Below are 25,934 nucleotides of genomic sequence, written 5' to 3' on the forward strand. Positions count from 1 at the left end.
CTGCTCTCTGCCTGGTGGAAAGGAACAGGGCTGCCGGGTGCTGGCGGGAGGGGAGCGGGGAGGCCTGAGCTCCTAATTAGGCCCTCTGACTGCTTCCCTTCCTCCCAGTACCCAGGGTGCTCCTGTGCCTCAGAATGATGATTAATGACATATTTACTGTGTCCGGGCATGTGCTTTTCGGGGAACTAAAAATTCTGGTTCAAGTTGTTTGTTCCAGCTAATTAGAGAAAAGGGAGACGTGTTCATTAACCAAGGGGAGAGCGAGAGGAAGGCAGGGCCCGGAAGCTGGCTCCCCCTTGGGAGAGGCTCTGAGCATCTCACCCTGGGCTCCAGCTCCTTGGGATCCAGACCCTGGGCAGAGGAGCGCCAGGGTGCAGGCAATGGAGTAGGGTGGTCCTGGGGAGGGCCAGGCTGGTGGGCCGACCTGCAGGTGTAAAGCCGAGCCCCGTCTGGCCCGGTGGCCTGTCTGCTCCGCAGGCAGTGCTTGGCCTCAGTCCCAATTCTCAACCTAGTTTTCCTTCCTTCCTCCTGTCTTCCTTATCTTCTCTCCTCTTCTTTCTCTTTTCTCTCTTCTTTTCCCACATTTCCCTCTCACAGATCTCCCCACTCTCCCCCTTTCTCACATGCAAATGAAGCCTTTGGATTTTGTGGCCTTGAAGGTACAGGCCAGGTGGAACATTCTATCATTTGCTGGTTCTTGTCACAGCCTGCTTCCCCTCCCCTCCCGGCTCCTTCTCCCTGTCTTCCCTTCACTGAACTTGACTCTGGGGACACACGTTGGGCCCCAGCCTCCCAGCTCCTGCTCCAGAAACCTTCATTAAGATGCAGATCAGCTCAGGGAGTGTAAGTGGATGATTAATGGCAAGTCACTTTGTTTCTGGGGCCACCACCTCTAAGACCTGGGGCAGCCCTCCCTCCAGCTTGGTGGGCAGAAGTGTGCTGCTAACCCCCAACCTCAGAGTCACCCAGCCTGGCTCGTGGGACCCTGATGGCAGCTCCCGAGGCTCTACCGGGACCCAGCCCACCCATGTATGTAGATATGGAGCAGAGGCAGGTGCACAGGAGTGTCAGAGCAGAAGCCTTCATGGGTGGGCTTCCACTCCTCTGTGTCCATTGGCCTCCATCCACTAGGGACTTCCAAGGAACCTTCGAGACTGTCCCAGTGGTTGTGTGAGGCGCCGCTTACCCTGCCTGCCCCTTGCAGCTTCCTGTGTACCCAGACCCATTGCGCCATCCCTGAGGGCAGGCACTTGGCATTCGACTGGCAGTGACCTGGAGGTGGGGCTGGGGGGAGAGAGCGCTTCCTGCGTGCGGTTGTCCAGCAGTGGCCGCTCTGCTCTTTCCAAAGCCCCCAGGGCCTCAGCTGGGCAGTGGAGAGCCGGGCTGCACCCCAAGAGATGGGAGGCCTGGTGATGTCTGGGTGGGAACCACAGGTGGGGAGGGGTGGATGTGAGAGATTTGGAGGGAATGCAGGGGGTGGGTGCCCCATCCCTGGTGCTAAATCTGGGAAGCTCATTGATATGCAAACAGACTGGAAAGCCCTTGAGTGAGGCCTGATTGCCTGGCAACAAGGCCTCCTCTCTTCTCCCTTCCTCACTCACCTCCCCCACCTGCCATGTCCTTTTTTTTTTTTTTTTTTTTAAATCTACTCTCTGCTTTCCCCTTTTTATAGTTGCCTGGGGGATCCATTATGGCCTGTGGTCACATGGCTTGAATGAGGGCTGTAAGGAAAGGTGGAGAACCACAGTGCCATTTGCCCCAGACCCTGCATCCTCAGGGACCCCAGTCTTGTGCCCTGGTTGAAAATGGATGCCCTTCACAAAGGAGGCCCAGATGACAGGCAACTGCCACCCTGGGTAGAGACTCTAGGCCCTTAAGATAAACAGAGGGGGTGAGGGCAGAGCCCGGGGTGACTAGCGGGGAGAGAAAGCACAGTGGAGGGGGCTCATGGAGGGAGTTGGGTCCCAGTGAGGGCCTTAAGGAGTGTTCTTCCAGGGTCCCTCTTAGCAGGGGCCCTAAGGAGGCTCCTGGTTCTGATGGTGGGTGGGTGGCCCCTGGGCAGGCAGCAGCCCAAAGCTGGAGGGAGCAGAGAGGTAGGGCTGGAGAATAAGGGGCTTCGAGGTAGATACATACATGACTCGAGGGTCCTAAGACCAAACAACCTTCCTTCCGGCTCCTCCTCCCCCATCAGGGTCAAGGCTGCATCCTGCCACCTGGCAGTTGTTGGGGAGGTAACAGATGGAGCAAGAAGCTGGCTCTCCGGGAAGATTTGTCTCTGGGCTCAGCCCCGCTCGTCTTCCCCCCTTTTCCCTAACCTGTCGTGCCTCCCCTGGTTTGTGAATCTGCTGGCTTTCCAGATGAATGCCGTGTGGCCTCCACTCTGGTGCCAGGCCCAGAGAAGGCAGCCTGAGGCTGGACGTCCAGTCGGAGAGGACTTGGAGTGAAGCCTTGCCACCAGCTCCCATGCTGCCCCAGCCAGACACCTGCCAGAGTCCCAGGCATGCACCCAAGCGACCGGGCCAGGAGGGCTCTGGTGACAGCATGTTTAGGGAGAGGCACCACAGCCTATGCTGGGGGGGGGTGGGCGGTGGGCCAGAGGGTGCTTCTTTTTCCTGACTGACCTCCCAGGTCAAGGGGCCTGGCCATCCTCAATAGTGCCACCTTCCATCCTACCAGCTCATCCTTCCCCTGCTTCCCTGCTGGACAGCAGAAAGAATGTTCCATGAAACCAGGACTGCTGTGTGACCTCTGAAGAGGGAGAAGTGGGGTGAGTGAGGCAGAGCTCTGAGGGGAGGGACTAACACGACCAACGCTCTGACTCTATGCCAGGTGCCTTCAATGCATAATTCCTTTTCCGTGTTTCAGCCATCCTCACGGGCATCCATGGTTAATGTCATCCTGTTTTGCAGCTGGGGAAACCGAGGCAGAAAGATGAAATTACCATAATATGTGACGGAGCCCGACCGTGACGTGGGCATTCTCATCTAGGAAAGCGGACAGCAGGGCGAACCCCGGGGCCTGTGAGGATCAAGGGAGGGCCCAGGCAGGGTTCTCATTCAAGCCTCACCGGTATCCCTCGAGGCAGGTGCCGTTCTGGGTCCCACTGTATAGATGGGGACGCCGAGGAACGGCAAGGTTAGGCAGCCGGAAGGTGGTGGAGGCTGGATTCAAAGTGAGGCTGCCCAGCTCCCGGGCCCAGGGGCTGACCCACCACTATGTGACACATACCGAGGGCTTGAGAACTCAGGGCCGTCAGGGCTGTCCCCGGGGGATCTTTTCTGTGGACTCTGGACACAGCTTGGCTGTGTGTGCACCTGTGCGCTCTCTCAATCTCTCTCTCTGTCCCTGTCTGTTTCAGCTGCTCATGGCCCTGGCCCCTCATGCATAGCTTGTCTGGGGCTGCTCTGCCTTCCAGACGTCGGCAGTGCCTGTGTTAATGGTCCTTGCAATCCCGGGAGGAGCGGGGAGGCAGAGGGGTGGGGCCTGATAGCCCATAGGGCTGGTTCCATGTGAACACTGCTGGATCATCCCCCCTCTCCGTGAGCTCCAAGTTGTAGGTTTATACCTTGTCAGAGCCGGCAGGCACCTGTTATGGACGGGTCTGTCCCCCTGCCCAGAATTCATATGGAGAAGCCCTGACCCCCAATGTGACTACATGAGGCTACGGGGACTTTAAGGAGGTCACGGAGGTTAAATGAGGTCATAAGGGTGGGGCCCTGATCCAAGAGGACTGGTGTCCTTATAAGGAGAGGAAGAGACACCAGAGATCTGCCTCTCTCTGCACACACAGAGGAAAGGCCATGTGAAGACACAGAGAGAACGTGCAGTCTTCCAGGAAGAGAGAAGTCACCAGAGCTGGCACCTTGATCTTGGACTTCCAGCCTCCAGACCTGTGAGAAACAAATGCCTATTGTTTAAGCCACTGGTCTGTGGTATTTTGCTATGCGGCCCAAGCTTACTAACACAGAGGGTCTGATCCAACCCCTTTGTTTTATGGGAGAGGAAACTGATGCCCAAGGAATGACTCTCCTGAGGTTCACAGAGCAAGGTCTGGAATGCTGGCCCCTCACTGCCTGGTGTTGTCACACGGGCCATAGGCCTGCGGGAGTGTGAACAGGGTTGGGTGGGACAGAGGGTGAGCGAGCCTCCCTGCTCTGGTCAGCTGTAGCATGGTTCCAGACTCTCAGCGGGGCCGAATCCACATCATGAGGGCAACATGCTGGGGGCAAGGGCAGCCCCTAGACAGGTTCAGCACGGTGACTCTGACCTTTCTGTTTACCATGGGGGCGTGTCCTCTGCAGGAAGTAAACCTTGGCAGGGGTCAGGCTGGCCCAACTTCAGAGAGGGAATGGACAGATGCCCAGATAGGAAGGAACACCCCTTACCTTCCTTTTCATCCTTATGTGGGTGATGTACTCCCTGTGCTGTATTTTTGTATTTCATAACACAACAGAGGGGCTCCAGCCCAGGACATGGGTGAGGGATTTATTTCTCAATGGGCAGCTTCCCCCTGGGTGGACTTATGCCCGAGGGAAGGCATTTGTCCTGGGTTCTGGCACCAGGCTCCGCGTGAGGCCTTGATGGGGTGGTCAGCTTTGGATAGGAAGGACACACCCTCAGAGAAGCATCAGTCCTGCCTCATACCCTCCACTGATGGTGAAAGCCTTGCTTCTATTTTCTTTTTAAAAGAAAATTTTTTTAATGTTTATTTATGTTTGAGAGAGAGAGACGGAGCTTGAGCGGGGCAGGGGCAGAGAGAGAGGGAGACACAGAATCCGAAGCAGGCTCCAGGCTCCGAGCTGTCAGCACAGAGCCCCATGTGGGGCTCGAACTCACAAACCTCGAGATCATGACCTGAGCCGAAGTCGGACGCTTAACTGACTGGGCCACCCAGGCACCCCCTTGCTTATCTTTTCAAGACCCAGGGAGAGGAGCTGGTGGTTGGGTGGGAGTGGGGAACAGGTCGTATGCATCTCCCCACTTTCTGAGGCCAGGGAGAGCCACAGGGAGAGGAGAGACCTCTAGTTACAGAGCCAGGGCGTGTTGGCTGGCCCTGGGGCCTGACACAACCTCTCAGCAGCCGCCCATCTGTCTGAGGCGGTATTGAGAGGAACACAGGAAGGAGTGAAGCCCCGGGCACCATGAGACTGTCCTTCCAGCCACTCACCAACTGAGAAGGGCAGTCACTTCTCTTGTCAGGCCTCGGTTTTCTACCTGCGGATCAAGGGAACTGGACCGGCCCTCCTCTACAGTCCTGTTCATCTTTAAAGGCTCTGTGGTATATAAATGCAGTCTAGGACGCTATTTACAATTTTCCTTGACTGGAGTTTGGTGGAAGCTGCTTTAACATGTCCCTGGGATTTTATTTTTATTCAGGTAGGGGTGAGGCCGGCAGCTCAGGAGATGACTGCCATGAAGAAGGTAGTTTGTTCCTCACAGTTTCGCTTGCGGCTCCACGGAGGGCGGAAGGGTTGGTCAGGAGACAGAGGGAGCGAGGGGAAAATACGGTGCAAGTCTTTATTGTAGTTTTGTGGGAAAGAACGGACAAGGCAGCGTGGGCAGCTGAAAGAGTTTAGGATTGGGTGGTCTGAACAATTTCCACAGGCTCTAGGCCCTAGGAGTGATCTTTAGTTACCCAGGATCCAGCCCTGAGGATTTAGGGTAGGAGGATTCGCACCTGGGACTGCCAGTCTGATAAAGGACGAGGTGTGGGTACGGATGCGGGATTAGGTTGGCCCAGCAAAGGCCTGTTCTCAGCACCTTGGTTTGCTGTCTCCAGGAATTAGCTAACCCTGGGAGTGAAAGTCCCTCCTCATCTGCAAGGCTTTGAGATGTCAAAGCATCAAAAAATATAGCAAATAAAAAAACCTAACTAATACAGGGGTGAGTTCAGGGCATTTCCAATTCATGGTACTTCATGTGAATGACAGAAAGGCACCCCTGCGGGTAGGTAGAGCAGGGTGCAGGGCAAGGTAAGGGAGTGTGGGCTGGATTCCAGCCTTCCCTGGCCCCTGAGTCAGGTGCATCTGGGGCCGGGGAGAACTTAACAGCCTTACCCAGTAGCCCTGGAAAGGTGGCCAGATTTAGCAAATAAAAATACAGGACACTCTGAATTGCATTAAATCTGAATTGCAGACACACAATGAATAATTGTTTTAGATTAGTATGGTGCATAATGATGCCCCATGTGATATTTGGGACATACTTATACTGAAATTCAAATGTAACTGGGTGTCCTGTATTTTATCTGGCAACCCTAGGCCCTGGCCACTTCTGCCCCTGAGTCTCCTCCTCCGACCATACTCTATTCGTAGGGTCTTGGCCGAGCCCAGTAATTACCCCAGGAAAGAAGAGAAGGCAGAGTTACACAGTCGGGGAAACAGAAAAGGTCAGATAAATAGAAACACAGCACGAGAGGGAAAAAGTGACACAGAGCGCGAGAGAAAAAGAAAGACACAGAGAGGTAGCAAAGAATGAGAGACAAAAAGCACACAGAGGGAGCAAGAGGGATTGAGTTGGGGAGTGGTGGCTCTCCCCATGCAGCCCCGCCCCACGCTCACGAGGCCCCGCCCCATTCCCCCGAAGCCCCGCCCTTTCTCCTGCCCCCAGGCCTCACCTTGGAGTAGGTGGCCCCATTGATGACCTCTCCCTTCCGCAACCAGATGATGGAGGCCGCAGGCTTGGCGTTGTCTGCGTGGCAGGTGAGGTTGAGTGGGTCCCCCGCTCTCAGGCTGATCACAGGGCCCCCCAGGATGACCGGGTCATCGGGCGGCACTGCGGGGAGAGGAGCAGAGAGGTCAGGCTGAGGGCACCCTTGGCCTCCGGCAGGGCTGGCAGGCTCTGGGCTGGGCGGATTTTATGGAGCCGCCGACAAACAATAATTATCATACTTTAATAAAATGTATAATCCCCTTGTATTCTAACTATAATAGCAACAACAGCAGTAATCTCTGACATATGCACTGCATGTTTATTTGCAGACAATGTTCATGCCATCATCTCATCCGAAGCTCACGACGCGCCTGTGAGGGGACAGGGCAGGCATCATTAGCCTCGTTTCACAAATCGGGAAGCAAAGCGCTGCTGCCTAGATACTATCTGTACTTTCTTTCTTTTTAACTTCTCTCTCTCTCTCTCTTAAACAAAGCACTGGCACATCTGTTGTCTGATTTAATCCTTACAACAATCTTGCAAAGTAAACATTATTATTATCCCAATTACACGGATCCGGAAATCGAGGCCCAGCAGGATTAAATGACTTGCTCAAGGTCGCTCGGGGAAGGAGCAGCATCAGCACCAGAGCCAGGGATGCCACCCGGGTCCTCTGACACCTGCAGCTCCCAGCCAGCCCCTTCCCTTGCAGGGGGGCAGGTGACAGGTGAGGGGACTCCTCGGAAGGCTGAGTCAGTGTTTCAGACGGCTGTGTGACCCCTGGCATCTCCTGAGTGCCGGATTCTTCCAGAGTGGCTCCAACTGCCTCATCCCAGAGTCGGGGATCTCTGCTGCCCACTTCTCTCGCTGCAGTTCATCACAGGGTGGCCGGAGACTTGTGGCTCTCGAGATGGGAGTGCCACAGGGGAAGGACATCCACGGCAGGGGCTGAGGCTCCCACCCTGCCCCGCTCAGGGCCCAGTGCCTGGTGGCATAAACTCCATAAACATTTGCCCAAGTCCCTTGGAGTCACCCCTGTGATCCCCACGGTGATCATGGGATGTAGGATGGGCAGTTATGATGATAGATGACCATCACTTGGAGAGGAGGCCCAGAGAAGTTAAGTGACTGGCTTCAGGTTACAGAGCCTCTTCTTATGTTCGTGCTTATGGACACAGGGAGGGTCTCAGGCCTCTGCAGCTTCCTGACTCTCCTCCCTGGACAAACCACGGAAGGGGAAGGTCTCCCTGGAGACCACCTGATGAATCTCTGGTCTTCCTCCCCCAGGAAATGGCTGGGTGGGTCAGTGCCGGAGGCCTGGGGAGGGCTGAGCCACATGTTTGCTCGGTGAACGAATGAAGAGGAGACTGGGTGATGAGATGGGGTCCCAGCACAAAAGACCTTCTTTGCCCAGTTGCCAGGGAAAGTCTATCCTTCCACCCAGGTCCTGTGTAAGTTTCTGCACTACGGGCTCAGAGAAGACAGACGCAGCAGAGCCAGAGAGCAGGGCTGGGCCAGTTCTGACCTAGCAGGCTGTGCTGTCCAGCCTCTGCCCCTCAGGGCACGTTCCCACAACCGGCCTGGCTTCCCTCCCCTGCCCGGGGCCTCCCCCCATCTGCCACTCTCCTGGTGCATCCAGGCTCCTCAGGAAAACTCCAGGTAAACACCCAAAGCTGCACACCTTCCACTAGTGGCCCTGCCCTGTTCCTTCCTGGCCTTGGAGAAGGCGCGGTTCATTACTATAGCCCAGTGTGTGCCAACCCCCAAGTTTCCATTTTCTGAGGAAAAACAAACCATCAGGGCTTACAAGACGCTATCATCAGCCCCAGAACTCCACCCGAGATCCTGGCCCAGGGAGGAAGTTGGCCTCATCCAACCCGGCCTGGCCTCCCCAGGGGGCTCGGGGCTTAGGCAGATGTTGGCTGTGGGCTGGATGATAAGGACAACCCCCCACCCCCTGCCCACCCCAAACTCCCTCATCAGTGCCAGAGGCCTCCTTGGTGCTGGTGTGGCCAGAGAGCAAAAGGGAGGCTGATGTGGGCTTTCCGCAAATGGGGGGTGGGTGTGACAGTTGCCGATGAGGGGAATTTTGTCTCTATGCAACGGGCTGGGCGAGAGGGCTGGGCTGGGGCTTTCTTCTGTGGTGGCAGCTTTCTCTCCATTAGGTGCCCAGGATGGAGTGCTCTGGCTGAGCTTGGGGAGAGCCAGGGGAGATGGAAAGAACCATTGGCAGCTCTGGGAATAGAAGAAACACCTGGCCGTCCTCGTCTCCGTGGGTTCCCCGGTGAAGAGCCAACTGGTGTGGTCTTGTGGCGAGTGCCCTAAATCAGAGGGTAAATTGGGGAAGCTTGTCCCTCCTGGTGGCTTTATTTCACCAGATACAACATATGAAAGGACAACAGGAGATCTGGAAAGTTCTCTGTGGCGCTGACATTTCTTGGGTCCGAGGCAGTGGTTCTCAACCTTGGTTGCATATCATAATCTTCCGGGGGCGGTTTTAAAAAATCCTGTTGGCAGTCCCAATCTCTGGAGGTGGACCCTAAGCACCAGGAGTTTTTACAACTCCCCGGATGATTCTGGTGCGTGACCAAGTTTGAGAACCCACGGTCTCTGGGCCTTTGCTCAGGTGCACAGCACACTGTGATCACAGCATGGAGCCTGAGGAGGGCTTTCTCGAAACCAAATACAGTGAGGGGCCAGGCTTCCTTCTTGCTGCCTACTGCTGTGTTCTGGAATATTGGATTAGAGGGCGTGCAGAGGAGGGGAGGGGGGAGGAGGACCCTGTTTTGTGAGTACCCAGGCGCGCGCACACACACGCACACTCACACACACGCACACACACACACCCCCAGCCGCAGAATGGGTCCTGATTATATCTTCCCAAATAAGTGGTTATCATGCGGTTATTCATGTAGCTATGCATTATTGATTGGCCTTCGCCTCGCTGCACACCAGATGGGGTAGGAGGGGGTGCGGATGGGGCTGGGGTGTGGGGGTGGCAGTGGGTGAGGAGGGAGGATGTTTGGGGGCCACAAGGCTGAATAGAAATCAACAGTCGTTCTTGGCAGCTGTTGCTTCGATGGAAGGGGGCGACTCATTACGTCTCCATTCAGGCCCGGGTCCTGGAGCTGGGACTGGGGCCCAGGCGGAGGGGTGGAGGGGGGGGGGAAGGCGCCAGCCGCCCAAGCCTGGAGATGCATTATTCATACCTCGCCCTCACAGGATTGGTTATTATCCTGAACCACTATAGAGTTTGGTCTCCTAATTTTTAATCACAGGGAAGGTGGAAGCGTTAGCCTTTTGTGATTAATCCGGAGATAAAAATAGTTGACTGTTTTGGTGTTATGCTGGTTGTCAGTCAAGAAGAAACGCGTTAACTGTTGGGTGACTGAGGCCTGAGGAAGGCCCGAGTGCACCCCAGGCAGAGCCGGTCCCTAGAGCTGGATGTTGGCCCGAGGAGGGGCACAAGCCTGCCTCAGGGGCTGGCTCCTGGGCGCTGCTTGTGGAAGGAACGGATCATGCCAATTCCAGCCTTACCACTGTAGGGCTGCTTGGCCCACGCACTTTGCTCTCCTAGAGTCCAGGGTTGGGGCAGGCGGCTGGGGGGGGGTGGTCTCCCCTCTTGCTCTGCCCTGCAAACTGTGCCACACGTGGGTGGGCAACATGGGGCACCCGTGTCTCTCGCTGCGCCGAGGGGGCCCTTGAGGACTTTTCTCGGAGCTCTGCGGCAAAGGGCAAGGGGGCTTGTGTGGCAAGGTGTTGCAAGGAGACATGGCTGAGTTCCGCGATGACAGAGGAGGAAACTGAGGTCAGAGAGCGCAAGTGCTGCCCAAAGTTATTGGTGAATGAGGGCAAAGAAGCATGGACTTGGGCTTGGCGAGTGCCTCTTGGCTCCACCAGCGAGGTGAAGCTTTGATCCATTTTATATACCTGAGGCTCTTTATACCGTCTTAGGGAACAAGAGATTCTGTGCCTAAAAGCCACAGCTAAAAGCTGAGGAAACACCAGCCAGCCCCACAACTAACTCCAAGAAGGGATCCTGCGATCAGAAGGCCTTGAGCTCCGGGACTAGAGCATAGGCTCCGGGTGACCATCTGGCTGTTCTTCCCACAGGCCACCAGCTGGACAGAGGGCAAAGTGGAGCTGGGGTCAGAGGGTTTCTGCCCTGTTCTGAAAGTGCTCGCTGCCCCTGCCCAGTGACTATACAGCATGAAGCTCATTTGACTCATCGGTCTTGGTTTGCTCAGTTGGCCAGCTTTACCAGAACTGGCTAGGAAGATGCCCTTGGTGCCAGGCCAAGGGCAGCACCGTGGGCATTTCCTCCCAAATCCAGTTGGTCACCTAAGTAGGCCCCTGACCACGCTTCTGGGATTCCTCAGAGGCTCCGTCAGCCCAGATGGGGCCTGTCAGCTGACAGAGGCCAGCAGCAGGGACACAGAGGGTTATTCTGCCCAGTGGTTGCTGGAGAAGGAAGAGTGGGAGGTCAGCCAGGCCACCTTCCTGCCCCCAACGGCATGGCAGAGCACCTCGCAGACGCTAAGCTAAGGAGGGCAGCTCTGGGTCTCGTTCAACTCACACACAGTGCATTCTCCACAAGCGTTCTATTAAAAACATGAATCCGGTTGTGTCCCTGCTCAGTTTCAAACCTGCCAGTGGCTCATACTTTACCTAGAACATAGTTTGAACTCCTCTCTGTTGCCTACAAGCACCTGCACCTTCAGCCCTGGGCTGCATCTGCGACTGACTTCCACCACCCCCTCACCCACTCTACCCTGCCCACGGCCCTCCTGTTTGCCGAACAAGCCAAGCTCACCCCTGGCCCAGGCCTTGCCCTTGCTCTTCTCTGGAATCTCTTTTCTGTATCCTTGTCTTGCTGGCTTCTTCCTGTCAGTGAGGACACAGTTTAAATGTCATCTCCTCAGGGGGGCCCGGCCACCCTGTACAATAGCCCCTCCATTATTCTCTGTTAAATCCCCCCACTTTATTTTCCTTATCGCCAGGTTCATTTATTATCTGTCTTCCCATATTACAAAGGAGGCTTCCTGACACCAAAGAAAGACCTTATCTGTCCTGGTCATTGCAGTAATTCTGTGTCTGGATCAGTGCCTGGCATATAGTAGGAGCTCAAGAATTTGTTGAGTTAATAAACTGAAGATTGCTGGGTGGGAGGTCTGTCATGGGCATTGACTTTTGGGATCAGCACTTTTTACACTCTGTGTGTGTGTGCGCGCGCGTGTGTGTGTGTGTGTGTGTGTGTGTGTGTGTGGTGGGGTAGAGTTGGGGATGGTGGACGAGTGAGTGTTGGGGGGGGTGGGTAGCAAAAAGGGGGAGCCTGCTAGCCCTCCCTGGGACAGCAGTGCAGAAACTCTATGCTGCGACGCTGGGGGACTAGCTGCTTCCTGTCATTTCTGGAGAGGGCAGCGTGGGCTGGAATGGCTTGGGGGTGGGAGCGGGGGTGGTTCTCAGCCTGTTTCGAGGTAGCACCATGCCTTCTGGTGGAGGAGGGACACCAGCCCAATTTGGATCATAGGCTGGGGAGAAGGCTGTGGGCTAAGCATGGTGACAGATTAGAGACACTTGGCCGAGAGCAGGATGAGGTCTGCTGCTGACACTGCTCTTCTTTGTTTTTAGGCATTGGTGTTCAGCCCCAAGGGACCTGGATGGGGTACGGCGTGGGCTTAGTTCATGCTGGGAGTGCCAGAGCTGACCCCACGGAGGGAGAATCCCCGGGCCCATCTCTTGTCTCTAGCTTCAGGCCTGTAGGCCAACCAGCGTTCAGCATTATTCCCTTCTACCTTCTGCCCTTTACCCTTCCTTTCGTTCATTCAGCGTCTTCCATGTCACAATCTGAGTATAAGATGGTTGAGTAATACCAGACACAGCCTGCCCTCTTGATGCTGACGGGGAGACCTTTGTTACTCAAAGCGTGCGCCCAGGATGGTCCCGTAGCCGCTGCTTCACCCGGGAGCTTGTTTAGAAATGCAGATGTTTGGGCTGTACCAGGAGCTCTGGAATCACAACCAGCATTGAAAAAAGACCCCAGGGGTGCCTGGGCGGCTCAGTCGGTTGAGCGTCCGACTTCAGCTCAGGTCATGATCTCACGGTCCGTGGGTTCGAGCCCCATGTCGGGCTCTGTGCTGACGGCTCGGAGCCTGAAGCCTGCTTAGGATTCTGTGTCTTCCTCTCCTTCTGTGCCCCTCCCCTGCTCATGCTCTGTCTGTCTCTGTCTCTCAAAATGAGTAAACATTAAAAAAAATTAAAAAAAAAAAAACCACCCCAGATAGTTTGTATGTACTTCAGTGTTTGAGGAGCACTGCCCTAGAGGGCCCCTAGAATAATTACAAACTGATGAGAGTGCTTTGAAGCAAGAGCTCATTGGACAATGAGAGCACATAGGGGGCCGTTCTCCCTTTGTTAGCGCCCTACTCCCTCCAAGACTTCCTGGCACTTAAGTCAGAGAGAGGGCATACGCTGCTTGCCGGATCCTGGGTTTGAAGTCATAGCCCAGCATGAGCGTGTTTCAAAACAATTCCCTCTGCCCAGGGCATCTCTTGAACTTGGAATGCTAGAGTTCTCATTCCCTGTCTTCTCCTGGGTCACTGTGACCCAGCCTTCAAGGCGTAGCTAAGGGATTTCCCAGTCCCTGAGGTCTTTCTGGAATCTTTGGCCAGGGCTGGCCCAAATGGCTTTTGTCTGTGATCCCAAAGGATCCTGGGCATATTCTTCTATCTCGGTAGCTAACCTGGTCTATGGACGTGATCTGCAGGTGTTAGTCTCTCCCCTAGACTGCAACCTCGTTCATCCTGGATCCCCTCCACCTGGCATAGCGTCCGCCTCTCGGGATACCCCATATATGTTTGCTGAGCTGGACCTGGCTTGAGTCCATTACGTTACAAGCTGTATGATTGTGGGCAAGTTACATAATCTGACAACCCTCACCCTCTTATCGGAAAAGTGGGGTAATAAAGATACCTGCAGGATTATTATGAGGATTACTTTTATGATAGGAAGACTTCAGAGAGAGCTGTGTAAAGGCTTATGCAAATACTGGTTATTATGTCCAATATTTTAAGAATAATATCTAGTTTGGGTGCTATGTGAAAGACACTGTGCCAAGGGCCCTCTTGTTTTATCCTCATTATCCTTGCAAATAGGTACTAACTGGGATCTCCATACTGTCGAGGAGGATACACGCTCAGAGAGGGCAAATCACCTGGCGAAGATAACACAGCAGATCAGCGGTACGGTTGGAATTTAGATCCAGGTTTGTTTGACCCTGTAATATTTTCTGCTAGAGTCAGAGCCACCCACAGACCTGCCCGTAAAGCTGTGGAAGCCCTTCCCAGGCCTTCCCACCAACCCTCCTGCCCTCATCACCATCACTCATGATCGCATATCCCCACGCAGATGCCCGACAGGCTCTGCCTATGCCTGTGAGCTCCCCTCCACAACCCGACTTCAGAGGGCTCTAGGAAGCATAGGCCTGGCTTGCAGCTGGTGCTTGAGAGATGTTGACTAAGGGAGTGGATGAGTGATTTTTGCTGTTCGGATCCGCCCACTGCTCGCTTTTGTCATTCTGCCCTGTTGTCAGGTTCTGGGCCATGGGTAACCCCAGCCTCCGGTTTCCTCCCTCCCGTGGATGCGCCACCTAATGGCCAAAGTACAGAACCACAGGCCGTCAAGACAGGACAGGGAATGTGCCTGTGTTGGCAGAACTGCTTCTCAGGGCGGGTTCAACATTCACTCGGAAAATTTGGATTGAGCACCCACTATGTGCCAGGCCTGCTTTGAAGCTCTGGGGATGCAGAGCTCCTGCCCTAGTGGGGTTTACATTCTACTGGGAGAGACAGACAGCAAACGAATAAACACACAGTGCAATGTTGGGTTGATATAATACAATGCTATTAAGTACTAAGAAGAAAATAAGATCAGGTAGGGAATAACTAGATTCTGAGTTGGCTCCAGGATTCTCTCCTGGTCTCCTGTCCTTCCTGGATGTGACTTTCTGTCTTCTTCCCACCCTTAACTGTTGGTCTTGCCCACGGTTTGCCCTTGCCTGGCCCGTGTCATTCTATACACGGTCTATGGAGAAGCACATTGCTTTCCTGCAGACTCGGCCAACATCTGTGTGCAGATAAATCCCAAACACGCATGTTCCCTGTTTTGGGGAATGGCACCATCATTGAATTAGCAAAGCTACAAATCTGCGAATCTTTCTGGATTGTACTCTCCTTCATCCTGTATTGCTAACCGTCCTGGATAATTCTTTGAAATACCTTTCAAATTTGTTTCTCCCTGTCCATTCTGGACAGTCTTCCTGGCTAGGCCCTCAGCATTTCTTGCTTAGATGATAATACCTAACCCCCTCTCCCCCAGCTGCACACTGTCCCAGAGTGATCTTTACAAATGTCTGGTTATCCATCCATTCCCTTACCATTTGCCGAATATCTAGCATTCCTTTGTTTAAAATCATTCAAAGTCCCCCCCCCCCCCGCCATCTGGATAAAGTCTGAACTTTTAGGCTCCTTCCAACCTCTCCAGCCTCATTTTCACCTCTTTTAAACTCAAATTCCTTTTTTGGATAAGAATGATCTGCAATTCTTGGAATAAGTCACTCTTCCCCAATTGTCCTTCTCCCTTTGTTGGGCTAACTTGAAGGTCAAGCAGTGTGGGTTCAAATCCTGGGTCCTTTATTTATTAAACAATTTTTAATGTTTATTTATTTTTGAGAGACAGAGAGAGACAAAGAATGAGCAGGGGAGGGACAGAGAGAGAGAGGGAGACACAGAATCCGAAGCAGGCTCTGGGCTCTGAGCTGTCAGCACAGAGCCCGATGCAGAGCTCAAACTCACAACTGTGAGATTATGACCTGAGCTGAAGTTGGACGCTCAACCGACTGAGCCACCCAGGTGCCCCCTGAGTCCTTTACTTACTAGCTTGTGGTCATGGGCAAGTTGCTTGGCCTCTCTGTGCCTCAGTGTCCTTTTCTGTAGAGTTGGGAATATGACAAAACCAGGATTGCTGTGTAGTTGCCAGGATCAAGTGACCTCCAGTGTGGGAGAGCCCTTTGCCAGTGGTCCGACCTTGTACAGATGTGGCAATGTAATTGGTTCTCCAAGCAGAAGGCGCTCATTCCCTTGAAAGATGATGGGCAAGGTGCCTGGGGCTTAGAAGTCTGATGCTCTGTCTCTTTGGGAAAGTAGAGGTCACTCTCCTTTTCTGCTGCCCTGTCCTCAGCAGGCATTGGGTGAAGACCCAGATGCCCACCCCCACGGGGTAACCCCATGCTGCTCTGCCTGACTTGGCTTCTCCTTCCTAAAGCACCCCCACATTCCGTGCCCATAAAGGTGAAGCCATTACTGCTAGTTGGCTACAAAGGTGTGTATGAGCCCAGCTGACTCCATGTGGAGGAGAGATGGGCCATCTCAGCTGAGCTCAGCTACATTGCAGACTCACTAAATCCTGGAGTTGGGGGGGAGGTTGTTACACAGCAGAAGCTGACTGATATACTTAATAGTAACGTAGCATCCGGTTTGCTCCTGCAAGACTGTCCGAATCTCTGCGCTCCTGTAGTAATCTCAGAACTGGGCCCTCATCACTGACTCTCTCCACTCCACTCCTTTTCACCTCCGTTTACAGCCAGGTAACTCTTCTGGAAGCCCAGTCTCTACTACTCACAATGTCCACTGGCTCCCCAACGCTCCAGGATCAAAACCAATTCCTCAGCATGGAAGGTTCTCTACAGTTAGGCCTTGTCTTTCCAGCTCTTTCTCTCATGCTTTCGCTGGACTCATTGTTTACCCCTCTGCAGGGACAGCCTGCCCTTTTAGAATGACATGCTTTTGTTTGTGAAGCTGTCTCTTCCGGAAATGTCCTTACTCTGAGTCTCAACTGGCTGGAATCCCAGGCTCTCTCCAGTCAGCTCAAAGCCTACCTTTGCCTTGTTAACTCTTGGTCATTCTTTAAGTCTCAGGTTATTGTCACATCCTCTAAGAAATCCCCTCTTGATCTTAGTCCCTGCCTCTCACTGTCCTAAGGCCAGATGCCACCTCCGTGAACCAGGGCTGTCGGCTGCCCCGATAGCTGTGAGGTTCTTGAGGCCCAGTCCTTGCCAGGTTCTTTTTTTTTTTTTTTTTTTTTTAAATTTTTTTTTTTCAACGTTTATTTATTTTTGGGACAGAGAGAGACAGAGCATGAACGGGGGAGGGGCAGAGAGAGAGGGAGACACAGAACCGGAAACAGGCTCCAGGCTCTGAGCCATCAGCCCAGAGCCCGACGCGGGGCTCGAACTCACGGACCGCGAGATCGTGACCTGGCTGAAGTCGGACGCTTAACCGACTGCGCCACCCAGGCGCCCCATTTGCCAGGTTCTTTTTCCCACCCCAGTGTTGAGTATCCAGCCCACAGTGAGAGCTTAGTCAATATTTGTTGACTGGTGCCTTGCCTGCCCCAGGGGTGTTGAAGCAAACTTTTCCTTCTTCCCTAACCCGGTGCTCGTACCTTTTACACCGGCGCTCACCACAACCTGCATTTATTTGTGGACCAGTTTCAGGTTCCCTACTGCTCCAGGGTAGGAGTCTTGATGCCTTTTGCATTTTCCCCACCACCTAGCACATTACCTTGGACACCGTCATAAGAAAACAATAAAAATAATGAGTAATCGTTATGTGGATTGATCTAGTTACCATACCTGCAGAACTTACCGGACTTCGAGAACTGTTCTCGTACTTTGAAGGTAATCATTCAATCCTTGCAACAGCCCCGTATAAGGCAGATACAGTCATGCATATTTGAGAAATGTGGAAACCGAGGCACTAGCTCATCTCGGAGGTCCCCTGACTCCAGTGACCTGCAAAGGTTCAGGATGTTGGGAGGCCCACCTCTCCCTTGGAGCTCCGGATGGGCAGGGGCTAAGACGGCAGGCAGAGCGCCTGGCTCGGCTCCTGGCTCCCAGCTCGTGGCTGCATGACTGGGGGCGAATCACTGAATTCTCTGTGCAAGATAATCTCTATGTCATAGATACGATAGTATCTGTTTCATTGGGCTGTTGTGCAGATTGAATGAGTTACTGCGAGTGCCTTGTTTCAGAGCTTGGCACCGTAGTTAAGAACTCTGTACATGCTAGCTCTTGATATCACTGTGTGTTCAATAAGGAACTCACATGGAAACAGAGAGCAGAGTATTGTACGTGAAATAGCTTGTTTCAGTCCCTCGTTCTGCACTTGTTCCGTGCCCCCAGCCTCAGCCTTCCTAGATGTCATGGTCAGCACCTTGCCTCTTAGCAAAACGAGGAGGAGGTTAGAGGCCAAAAGGCAGCACAGAGACAGAGATGGGATGGGCAGGGGACCCTCCAGGGAGGAGGGGGCCACGGTGGTGGGGTGGGGGCAGGGGAGGCAGAGGTTGGCAGATGCCACGTCAGACAGACAAAGTCACGTGTTTCCCCCCCCCAAATTAGGAAGGGTGAGCCTTCTGTTTATTTCGAATTAAACCCTGAAAGAAGGTCTGAGCCATCTCATCAGTGAGGCGCTGTTTGCAAGGAGACGGATGATTCATTAATACTGAGCAGAAAAAGAAGCCACAGGATGTATGCAGAGCAGAGGGAGGGAAGACTGTGGTGGGGAGGGGGAGGGCAGCAGACGGCAGGCTCCACGCAAACAGAAGGGCATATGCGTGCATGTGTGTGTGTGTGTGTGTGCGTGTGTGCGCCCGTGTGCGTGCGTGTCCACGGGAGCACCTCACACTGGTGGGTGATGTGTGACCAGTGAGTGGAAGCTGGGGAGCGTGGGAAGCTTGAAGTAGCCCCTGTGGCAGCCAGAGGGAGAAGTCACCAGGGAAAGGGCGTCCCGTGAGAGCAGCCGCAGAAGGAACAGTGTGCCGTGGGGGAGCATATTGGGACCGCGGGCACAGGCAGGGGCAGGAGGGGAAGGCAAGCCGAGGGCGTGGGTGTCCTCCTTGGGCCACCTGGGATGGGGGCTGTCCTGCCAAGGAAGGGACCTGCTCCTTCCCCAGCTCGGCTCCTGTGCAGATGGCCACAGGGCAACGCGAGCGCGCTTCTCGACGTTGTTCGCAGGAAACACGGGCACGAGGCTGCCTCGTGGTGTCCATCAAAGCTCTCCAGCGAGTTCTGACCTTGACTTGATTTTGGAGCTCACCTGGTCAACACGGATGGGTCTGGGGGAGAAACCTATCATGGTGGCACGGGCTGCTGTTTACAGATTTAAATCTCACGGTGGCCTCTTGCTGTGGGCCCTCGAGTCCTTATTGTACAGATGGGGAAACTGAGGCATCGAGGCCCATGCACTTGCGGCAAGTTACACAACTCACAAGTGGGGGAACCAGGAATCCGGCTCGGGCCCCTGTGAGGCCGGCGGCCCACTCCTAACCTCAGTGCTGTGTGGCTGCTTACGTATGAGAAATCATCTCTGTGCCCTCGGTTGCTTTCACAGCTTCAAGGCAGTCATCCTGCCCCAGCAAAAGGCTGGTGGGACTCAGGTCCCATAAATAGAAAGCAGAACCGATATGGCTGGTTGTGCTACGGGTTCCCATCTGGCAAGTCAGCCTCCTCAAGTTGCTGTGTGGCTTTCGCTAGGGAGGGAAATGCAGCCAGGAGGAAACCTTCTCTACCCGTACCAGGAGCCTCAGAAGGAATTACAGACATAGAGGGGCGCAGGAGAAAGGGTCACCTCATTAAGGGATTTACAAAACCAACATAAGAAATTCCAATAATTGGCTTTTAAAACGAGGGCTTCGGAAGGCTGCTTTTGCATTATGAAAATGTGCCTATGTTCCCTGTCACCGTTGGCTGGAGCGGCGAGGGGGAGGCGGCGGGGGGAGGGAGGGGGTGGGAAGAGGAGAGGTGAAGTGACAGGGACAGAGAAGTCCAGGGAGGGGGACAAATAGGGAAAGACAGGCAAAGAGCAAAAGAGACAGAGCGGAGACGTGCAAGCCACCTGCTCAGGAAGGAGATAAATGTGAGGAGAGAAAATACACCGTCCCTTGCAACAGAGAACCGTGAAACCAGACGGCCGCGTGCCAAGTCAGGAGAAAAGCAAAGTGCTTTCTCCAGGCCTCTTGCCACAGAAATTCATTTCAGGGAATCCCAGAAAACCACTAAGTGTACCTTTCAACTTTATGCAAATTTACCAAATCCACGATGTGCCAGAATCCTCAAGGAAAAAGTCAAAGTCTTTTTCTGATCTGAGCCTGTTTTTGAAAAGGTACGTGCCTCTAAATCTGCAAAAGGGCAACGCTTCTGGAATTCATTATATATAAAAAAAAAGTGTCTTAATGCTCATCTGTAGTTTAGCATCATAGATATTTTTGAAATCTCCTCTCTTTCTCATTTTTCACGGAGAAGAGACCACACTTCTCCTCAGGAGCTGGAGAGTGCTGGCATTTCATATTCTGTACAGAGGGTACATTTTACGGGTGACTGAGCCCGCATCACACTTGATGCCAGTGGGAGGCATCTAGAGTCTGTTGCCTCTTCGCAATTTCGGGGCATCCCTGGGAGAAATCCGGTTACGTCCAGCCTGTGGAGGGCTCGGGTGGGATTGTTGCGGGTTGGGCTCCTGCAAGCCGACTCTGAGATCGAGAGCTGCCGAAGCCTAGTGTGGAGGCCTCTCCGGACCACCCCGACAGGAGCAAAGAAAGCAAGATTGGACAGGGCGCCCACCTGAACTCTGATGGCAGCACCATGACGGTCTGAGCAGATCCTACAGGAGCCGTGAATCTGGGACGGACCTTAGGGTCATCCCATTCCAGGGCACGGGGCTGGTCTTCTACTCTGTGGGGGCCTGTCATTGGGAGGGGGCTTCCTCCCTTTAGCCACAGGTAGTCCCCAGAGAGGGACTCAGCAGATGTGGCCATCTCTGACACACTGGCCGCTAGGGAATGAGTCTGTCTGTCCTCCTGTCCTGAAGAGGGAAGAGGAATCTTGCTGGTACGTCATGGCATCCAGTGCAGGGGTGGGACCCATAAGAGGTGGGGGGTAAGTCCTCTTCTCTGAGTGTCCCCTTTTTCTCATCACTGTCGAGGTGGGGGTGGGGTGGTGTTGGCACCAGAGTGCTCTGTATCAGAAGATGTCCCCTCAGGGGCAGAGCTTGGGTAGTTGGCAAGGAGGAGATGATGATCCCTACTGTGGGGTGTGGTCCTGCCACTAGGGCGGGGAAGGACTTCCCATCTGACTCTGGTTATCCCCACAGCTAGTGTTTGGGGCCACCCGACCCTTGCATCTAAAGCCCCAGGGGAGCAATGTAGGTGGGGTAAGGAAAGAGCAGTCATCGCTCTCAGACAGAGCTGGGAACTGTGTTACACAGTGACCTTGGACAAGTTTCTAAACCTTCCCGAGCTTCAGTTTCCTCATCTGTAAAGTGGAGCTAAACGGGCCTCGCACGGCGCAGGACCAAATGAGGGAATGTAGGAACCGTGTGGGGATGTAGCAGGTGTTCGGCGGTGGTGGTGGGGGGTGGGTAGCCGTGAGCCAGGTCTGCGCTAAGGTGACCCGTGCCTTCCCATGGGTCAAGGCAGGGTGTCAAGAAAGCTCAATCAAATGTATGGTTTGCAAATGCGTTCTCCCATCCTACAGGTGGCCTTTTCATGGTGTTGATGGTTTCCTTTGCTGTGAAGGAGTGTTTTAGTTTGATGTGGCCCCCACTTGTGGAATTTTGCTCTTGTTCCTTGTGCTTTTGGTATTATATCCAGGAAATCGCTGCCAAGGCCATGCTGAGGATGGCTCCGTGTGTTTTCTTTCAGGAGTTTTAGGCAAAGTTTCAAGTCTTGTGTTTCAGTATTTGGTCCATTTTGAGTTCATTTTTGTGAGTGGTGTAAATGCGGGTCCAATTTCATTTTCCTGCCCGTGTGTATCCATTCTTCCCAGCACCACTTACAGAAGAGAATTTCCTTTCCCCATTGAGGTTCCTTGGCTCCCCATAAAGTGTTAGTTGACCATATAGACGTGGGTTTATTTCTGGGCTCTCTATTCTGTTTCACTGATCTGGGTGTCTGTTTTGATAGCAGAACTATACTGTTTTGATTACTATAGCTCTGGAGGATAGTTTGAAATCAAGAAGTGTGATGTCTCCGGCTTTCTTCTTTCTCAGGATTGCTTTGGCTATCTGGGGTCTTTTATGGTTCCATGTAAATATTAGGATTTCCTTCCTTCTTATGGCTGAGCAATATTCCATTGTATGTACAGACCACCTTTTCTTTATCCATTCATCCTTTGGCAGATAGGTTGTTTCCATATCTTGGTTATGGTGAATAATGCTGCAATGAACAGGAGAGTGAAGATATCTCTACGAGATCCCGATTTCAATTGCTTTGGATATATACCCAGAAGTGGAATGACAGGATCATACGGTAGTTCTGTTTTTAATTTTTTGAGGGACCTCCATACGGTTTTCCACAGTGACTGCACCAATTTACATTCCCCAAAATAGTGCCGGAGGGTTCCTTTCTCCACATCCTCCCCAGTACTTGTCATCTCTTGTCTTTGGGATGGCAGCCATTCTAATTGGTAGGAGATGATAGCTCATGATGGTCTTGATTTGCATTTCTCTTGATGATTAGTGATGTTGAGCACCTTTTCATATGCCCATTGGCCACTCGTATGTCTGTCTTCTTTAGAAAGCTGTCTATTCAGGTCTTCTGCCCATTTAAAAATTGTGGGTTTTTTTTCCTATTGAGTTGTATGAATTCCTCATATGTTTTGGATGTGGAGAAAGAAGGTATATATAATGGAATACTATTCAGCCACGAGAAGGAAGGAGATCCTGCCATTTTTGACAGGATGAAACTGGAGGGTATAATGCTATAGTGAAATAAGTCAGACAAAGAAAGACAAATACCATATGATCTCACTTATATGTGAAATCGACAACAACGTAACTCAGAGAAACAGACAGTAGAGTGACTGTTACCAGGAATTAGCGGTGGGGGAAATGGGAGCGATATGGGAGCGATATTGGTCAAAGGGTATGAACTTCCACTTATTTTTTTATTAAAAATTTTTTAAGTTTATTTATTTTTGAGAGACCGAGAGAGCAAGTGGGGGAGGGGCAGAGAGAGAGGGAGACACAGAATCCCAGCAGGCTTTGCACCGCCAGCATGGAACGTGACATGGGGCTCGAACTCACAAACCGCAAGATCATGACCCAAACCGAAACCAAGGGCCCGATGCTTAACCGAGTCATCCATGTGCCCCTGAACTTCCAGTTATTAACAAGTTCTGGGGATCTCATGTACAGCATGGGGATTATGACTAATACTACTATATTATATATTTGAATGTTGCTGAGAGAAAAGATCTTATATATTCTCACCACAAAAAGGAAAAGGTAATTATGTGATTGGACGGAGGTGTTAGCTAATGTAATGGTAGTATCATTTCATAATAATGCTTAATGCGTCAAACTAACATTGTATACCTTAAACTTACACAGTATTATGTCAATTATAGCTCAATAAAGCTGGGGGAAAAAAGCTCAAGTCAGACGCTAATGTGCAATGTAGGAGAAACAACACAGAAAGAGCGCCAGTGTCTCATGCTGACAGCAGCCATGAATGATCTTATCAGATCTGCCCAAGAGTGCCATACAGGACAGGTTAAGTTGTGACAGGTGCAGAATTGGGGGGGGGGGGGAGTGGCCCGGACTGGAGAAGGATGCTCCTCGGATTTTTCTCGTCTTTTTACTAACTTCCCACTTAACAATACAGATGGTGACGACGCTCCTGGGGGCGAGCCACTGTGCCAGGTTCTCCCCCCCACAATTAATCCACTGTGTAGTCACCCTCCCATCTCCAGAGGCCGCTCTGTCTGCCTGGAATGCCTGTCCCTTCCTTTCTGACTGTGGACGCCTATGTGACCTTCAGGTTCTGCTGAAACGCCACCTCCGGACTCCGCTGGACTATGACTGAACATCTGTAGGGCAGGGGCCAGTTTTGTCTCTGTGGGTCCCGCTGTCCAGCACAGCACCTCTGCCAGAGCTGTGGGGCTGGGCTCAGGGCAAGACTCCGCTTCAGTCCTGCAGAGTTTGTGGGTGGCTGGGTGGAGGTGCCTAGCTGGGGGTCACTTCTTGAGGGAAGCAGCCCTGTCGTGTTCCTCCTTGTCTCTCCTGTCCCGGCTGAGAGCTTGCCTAGAGCTGGTGCTCAACAGATGAGCACTGAATAAATGAGAGAAGAGTAAAAAGAAATGCCTGTGTGAAGGGGGCTACGGACAGGAAAAACTAGGCTTCCAGATGGGGATACTTTGAGAGGGGGTAGATCTAGAAAACACTAATAAACACCGAGACGTATTGAGTACATACTATGTTCCAGAAGGGCCCATATGGTCCTACTGGCATTCCATGTTGGGGAGATACTGGGATTTGGGGCTTTATAAGGACATTGTTTGGAGATAGTTATAGGCTTTTGTTTTTTAATTTTTTTTAATGTTTATTTTTGAAGGAGAGAGAGGCAGAGCATGAGAGGGGGAGGGGCAAAGAGAGAGGGAGACACAGAATCCGAAGCAGGCTCCAGGCTCTGAACCATCAGCACAGAGCCCGATGCGGGGCTAGAACCCACGAACTGTGAGATCATGACCTGGGCTGAAGTCGGATGCTCAACCAACTGAGCCACCCAGGCGCCCCTAGAGGCATTTGAATCACTGACTTTGGGACCCAGGACAGCTGGTGTCTCTTGGCTTTCCTGAGCCTTCGGACCAGTCTTTTACCCTCTGTGTTCCCCACTGTCCATCTGCCACCACCCCTTTCTCCGGGACCCATTGGCTAGGCTGGTGACACTTGGATTCTTAATCACCTCCCTTCCCTTCTCTCCTCCAAGGCTTCCCTTTCCCTTTGATTAGCACTTGACTCGCTGTAGAAAGTTGTCTCTGCACAGTGGATGCTCTATATAGAGAGACAGGGCAGCGCTGAGTTGCTGTGAGTGTCCTGGGATCAGCCCAAGTCAGAAAATATGGGTCTCAGCTCACATCTGTATCACTGTCATGGTGATACATGGTAGTCTGGGGGTGTCAGAGCTGTATGTATTGGTCCAAATGCAAATGGGTCATTCAGGAGGAGTCCATTAGCTGCTCTGAGGAGTGGATGGGGTGAGCTCTTCATTGCTCGTTTGAGGTGAAATGTATTGGATGTGTCTTCAAGCCAGTCAGCTCCCCGTGATGGGCACTAATGTTGGTGGCCAGAGGCACGGATTATCCAAATCTGGTCTGTAATTGAAAATATCATTTGCATTTGACTTTGGAACGCACTGTGTGAGAGCATGTGTGCGCTGGGGCGGGGGGAGGGGAGGAAAGGCAGCTGTACTTTCTGGTATGTTTATTTCAGACTCCCGTTAGGGTTAATTTGCATTTACTGGACACGATCACTGGGAGAGGGCGGCAGAGTTTACTCTGCATGAAGCATTCCTCAGCCTGCACTCGTTCACACGGCAGGCCACCGGGTCCCACAGGTACTCAGAATTCCTGAGGACTAACATGCTGTCTCCGTGAGCATGCCATCAGGCCAGGGACGCAGTGCTGTGTTTTGAGGCAGATCTGGGGCTGCTTTGTGGCCTCCCCTGTTACTAGCTGTGTGGCCTTGGGGCACTTAATTAGTTCTCCGAGCCTGTGTCTCCATCATAAAACAGAAGAGGTAATACTACCTACTCTGAATGGTCGGTGGGCTGGTTCTATGAAGTGGAATTCTATGAGCCCTTTCTTCTCTCTTCTCCAACCTCATCTCCCAAAGAATGGTTCTGCCTCCTCCATCCCCTGCTGGATGGTAGTCTGGGGGTCCGAGAGGCCAAGCAAAGTCCGGAACAGTCCTCGTGGCCAGGCAGGGAGACCTCTGGAGTCAGAGGGTGGGGAGAGATGGTCATTTGCTCTTAGGGAAGCAGGGGGTCATTCACAGCCCCCCTTCCCAGGGAGGGGTTTTAGAGAGAAGGAGGGGATGGTCTTTCCTTGCAGAATGGGGATGGGGCCCTGTCTGGATTTTGTGTCCACTCTGTGGTGAAAAGGAGGCCGAAGTGCAGAGAAAGGAGGGCTTCAGATCATCGTGAAGCTGGAGTCCCAAAGATGAGACTTGAGTCTCAGGAACACTGCCTTCTAGCTGCATTTACCTGGGCAAGTCTCATCTCTCCAGTCCTCAGTGTTCACAACTGTAAAGTGGGCATAACGGCAAATATTGTCAGAGGGTCCTGAAGGCCAAGAGAAGATGAGCGAACTCGTGAACACAGAACTCGGTGCAGACTTCCAGAACTATGGCCAGGGCTGAGGAAGGGGTGCTGCTGTGGAACTGCTTACATGT

At 52.9% G+C, this 25,934-nt stretch overlaps 1 protein-coding gene across 3 annotated transcripts in view; it reads right to left on the minus strand.

Moving 5' to 3' along the window:
• Positions 1-25,934, minus strand: part of KIRREL3 (kirre like nephrin family adhesion molecule 3) — a 548,879-nt gene that overhangs the window by 35,611 nt on the left and 487,334 nt on the right. For all 3 annotated transcript variants that reach the window (XM_032595025.1, XM_032595024.1, XM_032595026.1), the window contains one exon: positions 6,617-6,774. In XM_032595025.1, coding sequence (XP_032450916.1) covers positions 6,617-6,774 — 158 coding nt within the window. The remainder of the gene's footprint in view (positions 1-6,616; positions 6,775-25,934) is intronic.

Source organism: Lynx canadensis, chromosome D1 (assembly GCF_007474595.2).
Source record: "Lynx canadensis isolate LIC74 chromosome D1, mLynCan4.pri.v2, whole genome shotgun sequence".
Classification (NCBI taxonomy): domain Eukaryota; kingdom Metazoa; phylum Chordata; class Mammalia; order Carnivora; family Felidae; genus Lynx; species Lynx canadensis.